The following is a 16893-nucleotide window of genomic DNA, read 5'->3' on the forward strand; positions in this document are numbered from 1 at the left end:
TTATAGGGCTAGATTCTTGCCCAGAGGACATTGAGGAAAAAAATGCCCCCAAACTGGAGTTTAATCCTTTTTTTTAAGTTTTTTGCAAGGCAGTGGGGTTAAGTGACTTGCCCAAGGCCACACAGCTAGGTAATTATTAAGTGTCTGAGGCCGGATTTGAACCCAGGTACTCCTAACTCCAGGGCCGGTGGTCTATCAACTGCACCACCTAGCTGCTCCTTAATCCTACTTTCCAACTAGGCATTTTCTAGTTTCCATTTTAAAAGGTTTATGCAATGTCTTATCCTAGAGTGGAGGTAACTGGGTTTTCAAAGGAGAGTAAGCCGTGACTAGAAAAGGTTTTAAGGATGTAACTAGTGATGGGATCTATGTCTGCCCCTTGAAGACCAATCTAATTAAATTCTGTTTGATTCAGCCAAGGTAGCTGGACACTGTCATGGAAAGTGTGCTGGGCTTGGAGTCAGGCATAAGTTCAAATCTGGCCTGAGGACTGGCTCTTGACCCTACATCTTACTGGGAAAGTTTTCTCAAAAAAAAAAAATTCAAATCCTAGCTGTGTGATCTTGAGCAAATCACTTACCCATTACTTACCCATGATTTTCCTCATCTGTAAAATGAGTTGGAGAAGAAAATGAAATCACTCCAGTATCTTTGCCAGGAAAACCTCAAATGGAGTCACGAAGAGTCTGACACACATTGAACATGATGCAGCTCCACTGGCTTACTTGCTATTCCAAACAATATCCCATTTTTCTGTGCCTTTTCACTGACTGCCTCCTATATCTCGAATACTCTTCTTCTCCTTTGCCATTTACTTTTTCTGATTTCTTCCAAACCCCATCCAGCCATAGGCCTTTTATCATCTTCCTCAGCTGGTGCCTTTCCCTTTGAAATGACCTTCCATCTCCATATCTAGATATTTGCTTATTGGTGCTCTAATTTGAATGTTAACTCCTTGAGGGCAGGGTGTTTATCTTTCTTTGCATCCCCAGTGCTTAACAGGACCTGGTACATTGTAAAAATTTAATAAATAAATGCTTTTTGATCCATGGATTGTTTCATCAGCAGAGGGTCGTTAGATCTTTTTTATTGTTTATTTTGGTCACAGAAATTCATTGCGGGGCAGCTAGGTGGCTAGTGGATAGAGCACGGGCCTTGGAGTCAGGAGTAGCTGGGTTCAAATCCGGTCTCAGACACTTAATAATTACCTAGCTGTGTGGCCTTGGGCAAGCCACTTAACCCCATTTGCCTTGCAAAAACCTAAAAAGCAACAACAACAAAAAGAAATTCATTGCACCATATATGGGGTGCAGAAAGATTGTGATCTGCACAGGAAAGGTATGAAACTCAAAAAAATGAAAAGTAGTAAATTCAGACCCCCATACTTCATCCTGTGGATATGAGTAACTACCCAGTATAGAGATTTTAATTTGGCCCTAATATTACAGACGTTGTTTTCTAAAATGAAGGAAATGATTCTCAAATATTAGCTATCTGTGTTATTAACTTTTGCCAAGAAAATATAGGAAAAAAGTATAAAAGGGAAGCAGCAGAAAGGGCAGACCTGCTAATAATTTTACACATTCATCCATGGGACCAAAAGAAAAGCGCCACTCATCTTCTCCTAGAGTTTAAAATCCAATCAGTGCAGAAAAGTATAATTTAAATGGTGTGTAGCATTTCTTCCCCACCCTTCCCCTAATTTTAGAAGATGAACATGAAGCTTGTTCTGTCAAAGGACTGGGGTTATTTTAAGATTGGGGGATATTCTTTGATTCTAAGGAGTAAGTCTCCTAAACCTCTTTTATCTTAGTTTTGCTATGGGAAAAATAGGGATGACACCTGATTCTTATTGTCCAACATCAGGATGAGGACTCCTAAAATCAGTGACATACTGGTGGGATTTCATATGCATACCATTTTCTTAGATTTCCTATGTGTCCTATGTCTCTGTTTATAAATAAAATCATAGAATGTAATATTCTCAAATATCTTCATGAGGCCAATAGAACAGTGTTTGCATTAGGACTAGACTAGATTTTTGGTTACTGCTTAGCTGGGTTGTTAGGATTCCAGTTTCTCAAATTCTTATAGAAGTGATGAATTTGAATATCTGAATAATAACAATAATAATACTATACACTCATATTTTTGGCAGTGGTAGATGAATAGATCATGGCTGTCAGAATCATAACCTATCCAGTTAGAAAGCTATTCTCAGAGTATATTAAAATGACAAAAAGGACTATTAAGTTGTCTTTTAAAGAAAGAAACTTCCATACTCTCTTAAATGCATTTAACAAGACACTTTTATATTAAAAGTTTCACATTAAATATACATCTTTATACATTTTATTACACAGAATGAAAACACTCACAATTTGCATTCAAAGTTTCCATGAATCTTTTAAATGGTAGATACCCAATACACAACTTACAGCAGTGAGATAAGTGACAGGTGACACACAAAACAGCTGAGTATAATTGGCACATATTCCACATGGAAGAACCATCGGGAGAACAGCATTCAGGAGATGAGAGGTGAAATATCGCTTTACCTACCTAGGAGATTTCATCAGTGCTGAGGTCTTGAAGGCACCAGAATATAATAATATCATGCATGGAGCTGGTTCATTTTGGATGCCCCCCCCCCCCACCATTTTGCCTTCTTCTGTTGCTGTTTGGTGAATTAATTTTGAAGGATGAAAAGGTTATACTCCAACAGTCTATTGGGTTGTGTCATTAGCTTGATGCCCCAGAGAATGAATCCTCAGTGCATTTCATAGGATAAATATAGCATGAGAAGAAATACAAAGTTCCCTTATAACTCTGGCAATGTACCTTCATTGGTGAGATTATTGGTGCAAACACTACTTCCGCATAACTGTGGGGTGTTCTGCTCATACCACCAAGAAAGGATCCCATAAAATTAGCAAGGAGAGCCAAATGGCAATCCCATCCATGTGGGGCCTGAACAAGCTTAATGAATTCACTTCCCGAGGAGCCACAAATGAGTTTTGCTCTTAGATGTTCAGTTCAAGGTCATACCAGAACTTGAGATCAAACCCTTAAAAAAGATTTGCAACTGATGGTGAATATTTTTCAATGAAATGACTTCACCTGTTTCTTCTTAGGCTCTTCCTAAAATAATGATTCTAATCTGTTGCTCTGTCAGTATTTTCACATCACTTATATTCTTCAAAGTGTTGAACCAAAATGATATAGGAACAAAACATCACAAAAGATGTTTAGAACGAACAAACAAAATGCTTCAAGCAATGATGAAAGTCGAAGGGAGGGCCCTGCTCCCATCGAGGTTTGCAAGAGCAGCTCTGGGCAATTTAAGAAACTGGACTTTCAGGGCAAAAAAAAAAAAAAAAAAGACCAAAGAGGGAAACAAGGTAGTATCTGTCAATAGTGTTTGAGTCAGAAGATGTAGGTCTTATTTTTGCAACATAGGGGCATGGCATTTGTTTTCATTCCTATGGACAAAGGACTGAATTTTGGAAAGTTGTAGATTAACCTAGCAGGTTCCTGCATCAATGAAATCTCAGGTCAAAATTCACTTGTCCCTCTCTCAAACAAAACAAAATAAATCTTAAAAAAAGGCAATTTTAGGGGCTGCTAGGTGGTGCAGTGGATAGAGCACTGGCCCTGGAGTCAGGAGGACCTGAGTTCAAATCTGGCCTCAGACACTTAATAATTACCTAGCTGTGTGGCTTTGGGCAAGCCACTTAGCCCCATTGCCTTGCAAAAATTAAAACTAACAAAAAAAAAACAGAAAAAGGCAATTTTATCAAGGATCCCTTTGTTAGTCAAGATTTTTCTTATACCCTCCTTTTTCTTCTGTAGAAGGCATATAGGTTTTTTGACTTTTTGCTCTGAGTTGCTAAATGAAGGGGAAAAAAGCATCCCAAATGACAACTTTATATTTACCAAGTGGTTGAATCTGTAGGTACTGTTTTATGAGAAGTTTTGTGGTTGGAGATGCCATAAATTAGAGGTTTAGAGCTGAGAGGGGCATTAGTCCATTTTAAAGATGAAGAAACTGAAGTTCAGAACTTCAGTTTTAAGTGACTTTCCACTAAATTACATAGTTAATAAGTGTGAAAAGTGGTATTTGAACTCAGGTCTTCTTGACCCCAACACCTAGCACTGTTATACATCAATATTCTGGTTTGAGAGGATGTGCAATAACTTGAAAGGTTTTTTTCCCCCCTTCCCATAAAGATAAAATACTGAGATGCACTGAGATGCTCTGACAGGCCTTCTTTTTCTCCTTATATGAAATAAAGCTTAAATATTATTTTCATTACTTGCTACTGACATGCTAGGCTTGCATGTGAGTAGTTCTGAAAGAAAAATAAGCTTCAATTGTTAGATAGTGAAGAAAATATGAATACAAGTTGACAGACAGGAAGTAGTCACAATTCAAGGAAGAGGGAGAGGGTTCAACAAAAAAAAGATATAAACAAAAACTGGTAATGGGGAGTGAATCTGTGATAACACATTGCTTCTTCAACCTATTCCAGTATTTAGGCCCTCACCAAGGGGAATGGATTAGGAGTCTTGGGTAAACTTGATAATGGTGACTGGTGAACCATTGTGGCTTATGATCACATCAATAAGCAAAGTCAAAGTCAGTGCAAACAAACTCCTATTTTTATTTCAGCTGCACATAGGGAAGGCAGCATTTTTTTAAGAAAAATTTTCATTTAAAAAAAAACTATTAATACTATGGAAAGAGAAGATATGACTCACTGGATTAGGAAACTAATTTAGTTTGTGGAGATGTAATCAGGTAGACCACAAAGCTGCTGCAGACTTTTGTACATCTCCAGACTTGCATATTTAAGAAGAATGGCTAATCAAACAGGATATCCATAATCCTTTCCATCCCCTGCTAAGGGAGAGAAAAGATGACATCACTAATCGGTTCTCCTGTCATGCTACCCTTGCGTGGCATTTCCATGTAAAGTGTAGATGCAACTCACTTGCATGTCATAAAAAAGAGCAGGTAAACACACATGATACCAGGTAATCTGGTTTCACGGAATGTATCTGATAATACAAAATGGGACAAAGCCTGTGGCTCTATCCTTTAGAAACCTGACCAAGATGCTTTCAAAGGGCACCAGATGAATGAGAAATGCCAGATTTTTGTCCGATGTGCCTTTTAAGGGTCAGGCTCTTTTTTATAGCAGGTGGAGGTAAATATTTTTAGAAATGACCCCCCTGATGTTGAATGAGGAACTTTGTGAAAGAAGGCTGCCAGGAAGGAAAGCTTTTCGTTTGGAGAGAAAAACTTTGTGGATTGAAAGAAAAGATTACTGAACAATCCTTCCCAGGGTAAGATAACAGCTTGCTTCCATAGCTCTAAGTCAGAACATTTAAACACAACTAAGAGGGCAATCTGATGTCTGGCCGACATTTTGTTGATGGGCCTTAAAGTCTGTAATGCTCCTCTTCTCAAAACTGTTGGGATTATCTCACCCAAATCTAAATCAATACATCAAAGGCTTTGCAGTCAGGAAGCAGAAAACATTAGCCCAGAACCTAATGCCAGTCTCTCCCTCCCACCCCCCTTTTTGCTTTTCTATCTAGGAATCAGTGTGCATTAGAGATTTCAGAACAAATTATTTAAAATCTTTTTTTTTTTTTAAATTCAGTGCTGAATCAAAGTCTGGTGAAATGAGTGGGAAATAGAATGAAATAGCAGACATTTTTATAGTTTTCTCCTGATCTGTACTCAATACAGGGCCCTTTGCAAGTTCCACAACCTTGCCCTGCCTTGATCACAAATGGCGAAGTCTGGCATTAGGTCAGTGGACAGGCTGGAGGCAAGACAAGCGAGTTCTCTGAACAGGATTTGCATTCAAGGGTTTATCTTTTATCATATTCAGTATACTAGGTCTTTTGGGGACCTCAGGGAGAAGGGTTCAAATTGCATTTCTGAAGCAGTATTACTTTGCCAATGTCTTTTCTTCCAGGAAGTTAGACCATGGCCTTGAGGGTACATACAGTTGTCTATAAGGATAAGCTAGAGGGGGGCCTTTAGGTTATTTCCGAAGGGGGCTGGGGTTGGGGTGTCAGGCTTCCTCCCCACCTTCCACCACACTCAATGCCCTGGGAAAGACCAGACTGATTGCTACACATTGTCTATTTGAGATTCATTCTGACTTAGAGATATGGACACACCATTTCTAGAATGCTTCTCTATCCCTGAGGCGAAAAAAGATATTGGATTGTTGTCTATTTTTAGTGATACTTATTCATGCACTATTTGTGAAAATGAGATGTGATAAAACAACAATAGCCTTTGAAAGACCTGAACCCCAAGTGCATCCCCGCTCCCTCCCCTGTCACCCTCACTGGAATAACTTAGTCCCATGAATGAAACATTGGCCACAATGCACTAACTACCATAAGGTAGAAGCCTCAGGGTCTGACTTGGCTTCTGAATGAAACTTGTGAGTGAACAGATACACCCTTAGAGATTTATTGTTGTACCAAAGGAAAAAAAGATTAAAAATATATATATATATATATATATATATATATATTAAACCACTATTTTATTTACATACCCTAGCCATAAATAATTGAACTCTTTCTGCTACTGCAAAATGATTCCATTGAGAAAGGTCACATCAAGGGAAGGGAAAAAAAACTTCTTTGTTGGATTAGTCTAACCAACCATGTGTGAAAGCGCACCTTCACCCCTGAACCCACACCCACACACACTCACGCACACGTGTGTGCAGACAAGCATGCGCACAAAGAGGAGAGGCAGAGTTCTGAAGACTCCAGCGGGAAGGAGTTGAATAATGTACTGTCATTTTCTAGGTCCTGAAAGATCCAGCATCTGTTGGCTCTCATTATCAATAGGGGACAGTATAGCACCAGTGGAGAATTATCACCATCATTATTACTATTATTATTATTATTATCTTTTTTTTTTTTTACCATATTCAGGTGTGAGTTCATGACAGCAGGAGAACAAAGAAATGAAGTCTTGGAGCTCACTGTTTGCTATAAGCTGCTTTGCTCTGTTTACCCTGGAAGGCATTTCTTTGGATTTGAAAATATTTTAATTCACAGGAAATAAAAGGAGATGTGGGGTGGGGTGGGACTGGATTATTTGCTATCACATTAAAATATGGTTCCTCCATCCCCTTCAATAAAGACAAAGTTCTAAAGACATGCAGCAATGCCAAAGTACCACTCAGATGATCTGAACCCAGCCAGTCCATCTATGGTGAAAACCAGGAACTTTACATTTCATCTCAGTCCAGAGCTCTTGGTCAGTGCCTGGGGAGGAGTCCTGGCTTCCTCCTTCTCTGGGGTGGGAAAAGGCCAGCGGGTCCCTCCTCTCACAGGGTCCGGACAGCCACAGGGTAGAGCAGGGACAAGTGTTCGGCTCCTTTGATGGGCAGTTTTTTGGTTGTGTAGTAGTGAATGACTTCGGGGACGCTGTCAAAAGGAGGACTGTTCTGCCCCAGGATATATTTCTCTTTGGCTTTTGTGAGTTTCATGTGCATGAAGCCCTGGTTGCTCCTGTGAAGAAAGCAAGAAGAGGTCATGTTGGTAAGGTATGTGAGAGGAGGACTGCGCTGGGGAGAGGATGCCAATGGCCAAGGTGAGCAGAGGAGCAGAAGTCGGGGCTGAGGGGCTAGGAAATAACCAAACACCAAAATGAGATGGAGACTCCTCTGGAACGTGAAAACTGGAAATTGAGGGGATGCCTATCAATTGGGGAATGGCTGAACAGTCATGGTAAAGGATTGTGATGGAATGGGAGCATGCTCCAAGAAATGATGAGCTCAATGATCTCAGAAAAACACGAAAAAGAAAAAAAAAGAAAAATACGAATACTTGCATGAAATAAGGAAGACCAAAATGAGCAGACTCAAGAGAACATTGTATACAGTACCAGCAATATTGTTAAGAACAACTTGGAGGGGCGGCTAGGTGGCACAGTGGATAAAGCACCAGCCTTGGAGTTAGGAGTACCTGGGTTCAAATCCGATCTCAGACACTTAATAATTACCTAGCTGCGTGTGGCCTTGGGCAAGCCACCGTTTGCCTTGCCAAAAAAAAAAAAAACAACAACTTGGAGTAAATGAATTATTTTTGAATACCATAAATACCCAAGTTAACTACAAAGGATTTATGAGGGAAAATGCTATCTGCATCCAGAGAATGAACTGATAAATAGAAGTATGTATAGAATGATTACACACACACACACACACACACACACACACACACACACACACACACACACTCCAATGGTAGCCAACACTAGGGTGAGGGAAGGAAAAAAATGCAAAAAAAATTATATGATAACTTTATTATGTTTAAAAGGAATATACAGTTGTACATAATAGATTTGTACTTTCACATGCAATTACCTTTTTTCTTTTATTACATTATGAAAATGCTTGTTTTATTCCATAAATTAAGAATAAAAAAATAAGAATTGAAAAAAGACTCCAGGTCAATGCAAATTCAAGCTTTCTGGCTTATTGGAACTTCAGCACTCAGGAGTGCCTGGCAGATGCCAGGGATAACTATAGCTATGGATTCACTTTATCTTTTGAGCTCCAAAACTTTTATGTTTAAAATCTTATCTAAGATTAGGATTGAAGCACAATACTTCAGTAAACTGAAACAATACATCCTATATCAAGGTCATGGTGACAACCCCTAGCAACACAGCTGATCCCTCCCTCCCCCATATTGGTGACTTCTTCTATCTCCCATCAATTTCTGCTACTGTGGTGGAAATATGAGAAACTGGATGTAGCAGGAAGTTGGAAATGGTTCCAGCCAATTAGGACTCTTTTCATCTTTCTCTGTATCAGTGCTGGGAGACAATGCTCCTGGGTGGCTATCAAATAGGATCATGATAACAGGCTGATGGAAAGGTAGGCAGTCTGCATAAGTGTGAGAAAGAAGTAAATTAACTCAGTTCTATGATATCCTTAGAAATTTCTAACTAGAACAGGCGGTTCAGGGATCCTTATCTTGTTTTGAATCATGGATCCTTTTGGAAGTCTGCTGAAACCTGGGGATCCCTTCTCAGAATAATACACTTAAATGAAAAATATTACATAAGATTAAAAGGAAAACCCATTTTGAAAAAAAACCCAGTTATCTATCTATATCTATCCATCCACAAATTCAAGGTTTCCTGGGCAAGACCTCTGAACTTCTTAGAAGAACAATGCTAAAGAATTGGAAATCAAGTATCCATCAACTGGGGAATGGCTGAACAAGTTGTGGTATATGTACATTTATTGGAACACTATTGTTCTATTAGAAACCAGGAGGGATGGGATTTCAGGGAAGCCTGGAGGGATTTGCATGAACTGATGCTGAGTGAGATGAGCAGAACCACAAAAACACTATACACCCTATCAGCAATATGGGGGTGATGGTCAACCTTGATGGACTTGCTCATTCCATCAGTGCAACGATCAGGGACAATTTTAGGGTATCTGTGACAGAGAATACCATCTGTATCTAGAGAAGGAACTGTGTAGTTTAAACAAATACCAAAGACTAATAACTTCTTTTTTTGTTTTGTTTTGTTTTTTGCAAGGCAATGGGGTTAAGTAGCTTGCCCAAAGTCACACAACTAGGTAATTATGTATCTGAGGCTGGATTTGAACTCAGGTACTCCTGACTCTAGGGTTGGTGCTCTATCCACTGCACCACCTAGCTGCCCCAAGACTATTAACTTCAATTTAAACAAAAGTCATCTGGGGGGGGGGGGAGCTAGGTGGCACAGTGGATAGAGCACCAGCCTTGGAGTCAGGAGTACCTGGGTTCAAATGTGATCTCAGACACTTAATAATTACCTAGCTGTGTGACCTTGGACAAGTCACTTAACCCCATTGCCTTTCAAAAACAAAAAACAAAACCAAAAAAATAAAAAAAGCTGTCTAATTTTGCTATCTCTAATATTTCATTTTTTTCTTAAGGATATGATTTTTCTCAACACATTCAATTTTGATCAATGTAGAGCCTGAAAACAATATAAAGACTATCAGACTGCCTTCTGTGGGAAGGGTGGGGGAAAAATCGTAAAATTCAAAACATTACAAAAAATGATAGGCAGAAACTACTATTGTATATAATTGTAAAACAAATGAAATATTTATATTAAAAACAAAGAAAAATGCTACCTACAAAGAGAACATTATTAATTTAGACATGAAAATTGGTTGGGATATGTAATGGAAATTTTAAGTTTTTTTTTTTATTAGATAAGTATGTCTTTGTCCATTATATCCATGCAACTTAGATTTTTATAGGACTTTAATTAGTGGTTACTACTGTGAATGCACAGGCCGGGAACAGCACTTACAGTTAACTTCATCTCTGTTTCAGCAGTAAACTAAAGCCATTACTGGCCAAATATTTTGAAGACACACACAATAATGGATACTATCAAAAAGAAAAGCCAGTGTGAAATGGTCATAGTAATAACAAGATTGCTTTCTTTCAATAACCAAGATCAACCCAATTGGATAATTTATATAGTAAATCTCTTGGCTTTATCCAGATTTTCATGCCACCACAGCATGTATTTCAACATCAATTGAAGCAGATTATATTGCTTCAGACAGCAGGGACTCTTCAGGGAATATATCCTAAACAGAGTAATTCTTGACACTAAAATTTCTAAGGTCACATAATGCCCACGTGTAATAAAATTGTGGCTGTCTTACGATGTGTGTGTGCATATACAAATCTATAAATATAAAGATATGTCTATATATATATATATATATATATATATATATAGAGAGAGAGAGAGAGAGAGAGAGAGAGAGAGAGAGAGAGAGAGGAGAGAGAAAGAAAACACAAACATAAATGTGACAATTAAAATTCTCATTTATGTGTTAGTATGATGGCTATATTAGTCTTCAAGTGTTACTTAAAAATTTTCATTATATATCCACGTGTGATTCTCTTTGGAGCAATTTGAGTAAATGCAGGCTCATGTTTTTCAGATTTGTTGAGGCAATTCTCTGATGAAATGACCCTTCACTGAAGAGTAGAAATCACTGCAGGCACTGTAATTATAACATTGCCAACCTAGAAATCTTGATTTAAATTTCAATTCTTTACAGGAATGACTCGCTTTTGAAAAATAATTGCTCTCTAAGTGATTTCCTTTAAGCCAAGGGTGACATCTCTAAATGTTTGGAGTAGCTATATTGTTTTGTTTCAACCATTCATCAAGCATTTTTTCCTGCTAGGAAATGGTTTTTAAGGTTCTACCCTCAAATTAATGTGATAAGAGAAATAAATGCATTCTGTGTCGAGAACCCAAGTTTCAGCAATTTAGAGGAACAGTCTTTTTTAAAGAAGTAAAGATTATGCAGAGTGCTTGAGGCTTTTAAAGAGAGAAAGGTGATGACTTGAGGTCTTTTATCAGGTATAGGAATTCAACAACAACAGCAACCTATCAACATCAAGGTTTAGAAGAAGGGGCGGCTAGGTGGCGCAGTGGATAAAGCACGGGCCCTGGAATCAGGAGTACCTGGGTTCAAATCCAGTCTCAGACACTTAATAATTACCTAGCCGTGTGGCCTTGGGCAAGCCACTTGACCCCATTTGCCTTGCAAAAAAAAAAAAAGAATTAGAAGGAGAAGAAGGATGTAAGGAACTTTAAAAAAAAATGTAACCAAGGGGGCCAATCTCCAGGGCAACATGAATAAATTACTCTAGGTGGACAAAATTCACAATCACAGTAAAAGTAACCTAAGAGAGACAGTGAAATGCTTGGAAAAATTGATATGGAACCTACCTAAGGCCATAGACAATGTCATTTTTTACTACTAAGTGCACCAACCTGCCTACTAATATTACAATAAACAAGTTAAACAAGAAACCCTGCTCCCAATACTTCAGTTTGCATGACACTTAAGCATGCTTACAATTAGGGAACAACCAAATACATTAGGTTTTTGGGTGTCACTGACATCGATTTCTGGCTACAGTTCTTGTTTTTCTTTTCTTTTCTTTTCTTTTCTTTTTTTTTTTTTTAAGAAAGAGCAACATTTATTATGTATTTATTTATTTTTGCAAGGCAAATGGGGTCAAGTGGCTTGCCCAAGGCCACACGGCTAGGTCATTATTAAGTGTCTGAGACTGGATTTGAACTCAGGCCCTCCTGACTCCAGGGCCGGTGCTCTATCCGCTGTGCCACCTAGCCGCCCCTGGGCTACAGTTTTCATTGAAAAATTGGGTTTTAGTCTATGCTTGAAGGTCCTGTGTTGTCCCATGAGACTCTAGAGAAGTGGGATTTGTTCTAAGGCTACAGATTTTGAATTCATTTATTCATTCCAAGGGGCTGGAGTTCTGTTGAGAGTTTCTAGGGTTCTGGCTGTGATGGTTGCTTTCTGGGCAGGGGGAGCTTAGGATAATAAAAAGTGAACAGTTTTAGAATCAATAAGGATCTTTCCTCCCAACAACCTCTCTGAGGTGAGTCATTCAAGTATCACATTTTATTATTGATGAGCAAATTACATGATTCATCTAAAGACATGAATCTAGTTAGCAGAGTGGCTTGGACATGAAGCAGGTTTTCTGAACCTCATGTCTTTACTGTACCACAGATATGCAGTCTGGTACAAAGGGATGGATGTCATGAGAAACATGCCTTCAGAGAACATTAAGAGTGGGAAGGAACCTTCAAAGTCATCCACATTTTACCAAGGAGTGGACTGAGGTATCAAAGACGTTATTACTTATTTGTACTGAAAACTGTTGCTCTTTTAGTAGTGGCAAGGAACTGGAACCTGCAAGGGTGCCCATCAGTTGAGGAATGGCTGCATAAATAATGGAGTCTGAGTGTAATGGAACATTACTGTGTCTTAAGAAATAATGGAAATGGACCATTTTAGAGAAACCTGGGAATATCTACCTGAACTGATGCAGAGAGCAGTGAGCAGAATGGGGAGAAAAAGGTATATAATCACAACAGTGATCTAAGGACTCTTATCAATGCAGTGACATAACCATGACTACAGAGGTGGATGATGAAGTATGATATCAAGGTGCAGGAGAAAACAGATTTTTAGATATGGCTAATGTGGGAATTATTTTGACTTTATATTTACTAGTAGGGTCTTGTTTTACTTCAATTTTGGGGTGAGAAAATAAATGTTTAATTGACTAAAAAAGAAAGTAAAAAAATCAAAAGAAAAATAAAGAGGTTGATCATTAATGGCAGATCCCATACTAAAATCTTGCTCTTCCCACACCCACCTATGGGAAGAAGGGAAAGGCTCCTAACTCAGATCATTGATAATTTCTTATATATAGAGTTAGTCAGATTCCCAGCAAGGGCACAGTTTGAAACCTAGCTGTACAAAATCTTTACATACCCCCTGGCTATAAAAGGACACTAACTGGTGTGCTTGACCCTGGTGATAATTATTGGTGTGGTAGTGGGAGAGTTGATCCCAAGACATGTTTGTGATGTGGCAGTTGTTATCATCATTGTTGTTTGTCCTTCATTCTGGAAGAGGACCATGACATCAAGGAGGTGATGCCACGACGGGAACGATGAAGAAATGAATTGGATTTGAAAGAGGGGATGCTGTGCTAAGTCACCAGCCTTACCTTCTCCTCCAGAGGTATCTGGGTCCAGGGGGAACCTTGGTCTGTTTAAGCTACTTTAACAGGCATCAGTTTGACTGGGGCAATGCTCTTGAAGCAGTTAATGAATGATTGGAGTGGAGGAGAAAGGGAGAGGAAGAGAGATGGAAAGGGAAGGGGGAAAGAGAGAGGGGAATGAGGGAAGAAGGAAGAGAGAAAGAAGGGAAGAGGAATAGAGAGGGAGGGAGGAAAGAGATAGAGAGGAAGATGGTTAGGGAAAAGAGAAAAGATAAGGAAAAGGGGATAGAAAGGGAAGTGGGGAGGGAGAGAGGGAGAGAATGAGAAAAACAAGATGAGAGAGCAAGAGGCTTGGGGATCAGATGGGGTTAAGAATGGAACTAAACTGACATTTAGAGGGAATGATAGGAAGGGCGGCTTTGTGGATCCTAGGAGGGGAATTTCATGTTGTCTGGGAAGCAGAGGTAAAGCGATCCCTGCCTGTGCAGCTAGAACTTAGTGGAATAATGCCAGATTTCTGAGAGCTGTTGTGACTGAGCTTTGACAGATAAAGAGCTTGGGCTGGTCCTGTTTTAACCCCAGTAGGCTCTGTGCAAGAAAAAATTGCTCAGGGAAAGACAGTGTGCAAGTAGACTTGTGTCAAGCAGAGCAGGTTTGTGAGCATCCGGATGAAGGGTCTGTGTCGCTGTGGGAAAACTATTCGTTCTATATTTGATGTGTAAGTAACATTAACATAACACATATATTATGTAATGTTCAAAGGCCATTAAGTTCTTTGGCCCTGATTTCCTCATTTGGGTCCAAGCATCAGGAGAGGAAATGCCCTAAATGGATAGTGGCCTTTATTAGAAATATGAGAATCCTATACACAGAATGTATTCTTTTTCTTTCTTTCTTTTTCTTCCTCCTTCCCTTCTTTCTTCCAGGGACTTCTTTCTAATGAGGATTGCAACCCATTTGTGATGTACCTAATTTCTAGGGAGTTGGAGTTACTCAAAGAATACAGAACTTAAATGATTTTGCTCAAGGTCAAACTTGAAAAGGACTCCAGCCTTTGGACAGTCATTTCCCATCTGTTGAGAGATAAGCAATTTAACTGATGTTATTTGCATTTGCAATGAAGATGCTCAGCTCTCTTCTGCACAGACTTCTGTGGGGCCTTCGAGGCTTATGCCTTTGGTCTCTGATTCTTAATGGGGAGTCATATTTTACACACACATGCATATATATCAACCTATATAGTTTTTGGTTATTCTTTTCCATGTCTACTTTTGTACTTCTGGCTCTAATATTAACATGTATTATATATAACATAATACAATAATTAACAAAATGCATAATGTTCAAGTTACAATTTGAAGGCTCTTACTGCATCCTAGGAAGGTGGATATAATCTGTCACCAGGATGGAAGCCATTCCAGCATGGCAGAAGCTGCCTGGATTTATGCTTTATTGGCACAGACTTCAAGGACCCTGACTCTCCTCTACATCAAGGAGAATCACCAGAGTAGAACTGTGACTCTAGTCTATACTCTACCAAGCTGCCTCCCTCAAGCTTCTTGCTGAAAGGAAAACAGCCCCCCTCATTTTATAACCATTCACCCACCATTCCCAGTCTTTTTTCCAAGGGGTCTAGGAGTGTTTATTAGATAAGACTTTATAGAGATCATTGAATTCAATACTCTCCTCTACTGCCCGCAGCACCCCTCATTTACAGATGAAGAAGCTGAGGCCTGGAGATGCTAAGTAACTTGCTCCAAGTCCCAGAGGTGCCACAGAGAAGCATCAAGGTTCAAAGACAGGCCCCCCGACTCTAAATCTAAATTCTTTTTGTTTTGGGTGCTGAATACACAGAAAAGGTTAAACCTGCACTCCCTTGAAATGAACAAAGTGAGGTCAGATGGGAAAATTTCTTGGACATAGAAGGAAAGGGGATGGAATGTCTTGAGTTATTCCTGCCAGAACCTTCATCCTTGGAGATTGTCTGGAAGGACATTATTTTCCCTGAAATGATCTTTTGGTTGAAACTCCAAATACAAGGGCCACTCAACAATGTGTTACTATATCCTCAACCTCCAGGTCTTTGGTTGGCTGCGGTAGAGGGTCCCACATCCAGTCCTTGCTCCTTGGTGCTCATGCTGTTGTAGAATCATCTGTTTCAAAGCTGGCAACCCAAGGTGATGCCTGACAAGCCAGGGCTGACAGCTACTTTTTCAGACAGGAGACAAGATTCTGGGCCATTTTCTTCTCCTTTGATAGTACATCTTGAAGGAGCAAAGTCACAATGATAGGGCTTTCCCTGGTGGGCGACCTGCCTAATTAATGTGGTCGTGCTCTCAAATGATACATGATACAATCCATACCTATGCTCAGATATTTAATTATCATAACAAAAAGTAATTTCAGATCCTGGAGATTATCAAAGGCTCCTTGTTGGATGGGGCCTAATAACAAGAATCGTCCTCTCATAATAATCAAGGTATTTAATAATACATCACACATCCTTGCAGTTGCTGGGGCACATCGCTTGAAGCACTGTGCCTGGCCTTTGCCTCTCACTTTTAGACGTAATTGCTTAATGCATATTTCATGAAGAATACAGCATAATAGTTATGTTAAATCACCTATTTTCATGATGAAATGACTAAAAATACTTGCATATAATATTTATGCAATATAAAGCTAAGAAATTGTCTTCTGGTGTCAATGATTATGATCCTGTTAAAAATGCACACAGTAATACTTTTTTGTTCACCCTTTGGGGCTAACAGTTATAATGATAGCTGATATTTGTATAGAGCTATAAATGATGTTTACAAAGCACTTTCCACATATTATTTCAGTTGATCCTCCTAGTAACCCTTGAAGACGGGTGCTGTTATTACCCTCATTTTACGGAGGAGGAAACTGAGGCTGAGAGAGTTTAACTGTCTTACTTATAATTACACAGCCATTAATTGAGGAGAATTTAGAACTCATGTCTTTCCAATTCTTGGTTCAGCGCTCTATCCACTGAGTCACCTAACTGATAAAAGGGGAACAATGCTCACATATCAGAGTGAACACTGTGTCCCCTAAGGATGGTGATGGGAGATAGGGATACTCTAAGTGCAGACCTGGCGGTCTGTGGTCCAAGGACATACCCATCCAGATTTTCCAATATCCATCCAGCAAAAATGGTGGGATAAGAAGTATTATCCTAAGACAGAAAAGGTACTTTTCTTCTATTTTCTTTCTTCCTTCTTTATCAAGGAA

At 39.2% G+C, this 16893-nt stretch overlaps 1 protein-coding gene across 1 annotated transcript in view; it reads right to left on the bottom strand.

Moving 5' to 3' along the window:
* Positions 1–251: 251 nt before the first annotated feature.
* SHB (SH2 domain containing adaptor protein B) overlaps positions 252–16893 on the bottom strand; it is a 353413-nt gene continuing 336771 nt past the window's right edge. The window contains exon 6 of the mRNA XM_074205859.1: positions 252–7557. Within this exon, the coding sequence (XP_074061960.1) occupies positions 7374–7557 (184 nt within the window). The 3' untranslated portion in view covers positions 252–7373. The remainder of the gene's footprint in view (positions 7558–16893) is intronic.

This window comes from Macrotis lagotis, chromosome X (genome assembly GCF_037893015.1).
Source record: "Macrotis lagotis isolate mMagLag1 chromosome X, bilby.v1.9.chrom.fasta, whole genome shotgun sequence".
Lineage (NCBI taxonomy): Eukaryota > Metazoa > Chordata > Mammalia > Peramelemorphia > Peramelidae > Macrotis > Macrotis lagotis.